Genomic DNA, 3,113 nt, shown 5'->3' on the forward strand with positions numbered 1-3,113 from the left:
ACAAAACAGCAAAAAGAATCTCTTTGGGGGCCGGAGCGATAGCACAGCGGGTAGGGCGTTTGCCTTGCACGCGGCCGACCTGGGTTCGATCCCCGGCATCCCATATGGTACCCCGAGCACCGCCAGGAGTGGTTCCTGAGTGCAAAGCCAGGAGCAACTCCTGAGCATTGCTGGGTGTGACCCAAAAAGCAAAAAAAAAAAAAAAAAAAAAAAGAATCTCTTTGATCTGATCCAAAAAGCTGGGTGTGCTTCCTTAGCTCTTTGTCCAGATACTGCTTATCGTGACGGTTCTGGGGATAAGTAAAATAATAAGAAAACACTGAGAAATAATCATCCCATTGCATGATGCTATTGAATCCACTAGAGGAGGGAATTTTTTTTTTTTTTTTTAATGGGAGGAATTTGACAGAGTCTTAAATTCTAACGATAAAGTTGGAGTCTGGCAGGATGCTCTCCTAAGAACCGCACTCTCTTTCCGTAGTGTTGGACCAAGTGCAGAGCTTCCTCCCGCGGATGGCTGAGGCCAACGAAAAGCTGAGGAAAGACATGACCACCGCCCCGCCCGGCCGTTTCGATATTGAGAACATTGATGGGACTCTGGGGAAAGTCATCCAGATGGTAACTCCGCTTGGTTTTCATTTCCTTCCGTGAAGTAAGGGCCTCGCTCTGAAGCCAGAAGAGCTGGTCCCGGGTTCTTTCCCCTGTACCTACGGCCCCCCAGCACGGGTGGACGCAGCCCCGAAACAGAACAAGGCAAAAAAGATGCAGTGAGCCTGACCCACCAAGAGGACAAAAACAAGGGCCGGACAGATAGTGGAGCAGGCAGTGTGGCTTGCCTGGCACGAGGCTGACCCAGGTTCGATCCCTGGTATCACATACGGAGCCCGAGCCCCACCAGGAGTGATCCCTGAGCACAGGCACGGGAGTAAGTCCTGAGCACCGCTGGATATGCCCCTGCCCGCCCCCAAAATAATGTGTTTTACCAGAATGACAGATTCCACAAGCCACATACGAGCATTGCCTGTTAGTCTGGGCCCCTGCTCAGGACCCCGTTGCAGGCCTGTGTTGGATAGCGCTGGTGAGGGTGAGTGCTGGTACTGAGTTCACACGGGACCCTGCGCCCAGCTGCTCCCCCTGTGGACGGCAGCCACCGGTCCCAGAAGGACCTTCACAGTCACACCCCAGTAAGCCCCGCTGCTGCCCTTCCCGGCCCGGTCTGATCTTCACTCGGAGTCTTCCCGTCACCTACCAGCATGCGCTATTACATACACATGCGTGCACATATGTCCTCTACATATATCCCCTCATGTCCAAATGAATCCTTTTATTATTCTTTGGTTTGGGGGCCTCACCTGCTTGTCTTCAGGGCTTGTTCCTGACTTTGCCCGGGGATCACAAAGGGGTTGGCCTGGAGTTGGCATGGCAGACGCTTCCTCACTGTCCCCCGTCTTGACCTTGAGTGGTCGTGGGCGCTCATGGTCCGTACTGACACCTGCTAGTGGGGTGGGGAGCGGGTGGTGTCGGGTGTACTCCAGAGATGGAGAACAAGGGTGCAGGAGGCCTTTTCCCAGTGCCGTAAATGCGGCCTGTCTGGGTCAGCGCTGGCAGTGGACAAAGTAAAGAGGACCCCCCTCGTCCTGAAACTTTCTGGGGCTCCCCGGGTGGTCTTGCAGCTTGTCGGGGACCTTCCTGAAATAAATTCCCCACGTGGTGCTTGTTCTGTAGGACGTGGCCTTGTTCGAGATGAGTCCTGATTCCAAAGAAGAGGACAGCTCAGAAGAGAACTCGTTGGACAGCTCCGAATCCGAGGACGAGGAGGACGACCCGTCCCCCGAGGTCACCATAGACAACATCAAGCTCCCCCAGTCCCACAGTGGGAAAGGCAAGATAGAAGTTCTGGACAGTCCGGCCACCCAGACGACAAAATAGGGGCATCAGCGCCCTGGGGGGCCAGAGCGGAAGTTGTTTGGCCCGTTTGGGGAAAGCAGGTGGCCTGCCCTGGTGTCCACCCTGGTAGGAGGCCCTGGTGTGCTGGGTTGGTCATGTCCACTCGCAGCCGCCTCATTTCCAGGAGAAGCGGAAGCTGGCTGTTCTAGTGCCGGGGGCGCTTCTGCGGAGACCCCCACTGACTGCAGCCTCTGGAGGTTCAGAAGGCGCAGCTTGGTGTCTGATGATGAGTGGACAGTGTGGACAGCCTTTCGGCACAGACATGGACAAGCACATTCAGACACAGACAGCCCTTCAGCACTGCCCGGGCTTCAGAAACACCAAGCTGCTTTTTAAATCAAAATACCTGTGGGTTTCGTGATCGGGTGAAACAACCGAGCTTTTAATTGTTTAAATATTATGAAGTGAAATGGATTTGTAACGGTCAGGCTTTCCAGGAGGGAGACTTCAAGTGCAGAAGACTTTTCTAAAGAAGAGGGTCGCTTGCGTTTGTCTGTTCTCGGGAGGCGGGGCGGGGGGCGGAGCCGCTGGAAAACTCGCCCTCAGCGATTCGTACCCTCTCACCACTGTAGAATTTCCTGGCTGGAAAAGCTGTGGGGTCTTTGTTTTGTTTTGTTTTGATAAACCAAGTGTTGATTTCGTTCAGTGTCATCTTTTAAAACTCTTGGCTGCTTACTCCAATTTGAAACGTATCAAATGTAGAAAATCAGGACACTAATAGGGAGAAAATGAGGGTGCAAAAAAACAGCTGGTTTCTGCCCTTAGAAGAGTCAAGATGGTACCACACTGGCGTCTTCCCCGTTTGCCTGTTGGGACCCTTGTTTAGCTGTTAGAGCATCAACTACCATCTCACTGCCGCTCCAGAAATAGAGCTACCCTGTTCCAGCACTGGCTCCCAGCGGTGCTGCACTGGTGGGACTTTGCCCCGAATGTTTTCAGGTTCTCTTGAAGCTGTTTTCTCCTTCATCTCACTGGAGCCTGAGACTTCTGGTGAATATGCCAAGGATCAGTGTCAGCCTCAGAATTCTCTGGCATTACCCACTGGAAATCAGAACTAGCTCCTTCAGGCTAAGTGAGCACCGCCTTAGTGGATGCATGGAAAAATGGGGGGATCTGCCGCAGAGCTCAGCTGCAAAGGGTATCACTCCGCCCTTTGTGGCGCCAAG

General features: G+C 53.4%; 1 protein-coding gene across 1 annotated transcript in view; it reads left to right on the top strand.

Moving 5' to 3' along the window:
* Nucleotides 1–2,733, top strand: part of NOPCHAP1 (NOP protein chaperone 1) — a 7,746-nt gene extending 5,013 nt beyond the window's left edge. The window contains exons 3-4 of the mRNA XM_055118253.1: nucleotides 482–618; nucleotides 1,726–2,733. Coding sequence (XP_054974228.1) covers nucleotides 482–618; nucleotides 1,726–1,929 — 341 coding nt within the window. The 3' untranslated portion in view covers nucleotides 1,930–2,733. The remainder of the gene's footprint in view (nucleotides 1–481; nucleotides 619–1,725) is intronic.
* Nucleotides 2,734–3,113: the final 380 nt, after the last annotated feature.

This window comes from Sorex araneus, chromosome 10 (assembly GCF_027595985.1).
Source record: "Sorex araneus isolate mSorAra2 chromosome 10, mSorAra2.pri, whole genome shotgun sequence".
In the NCBI taxonomy this organism is placed as follows: domain Eukaryota; kingdom Metazoa; phylum Chordata; class Mammalia; order Eulipotyphla; family Soricidae; genus Sorex; species Sorex araneus.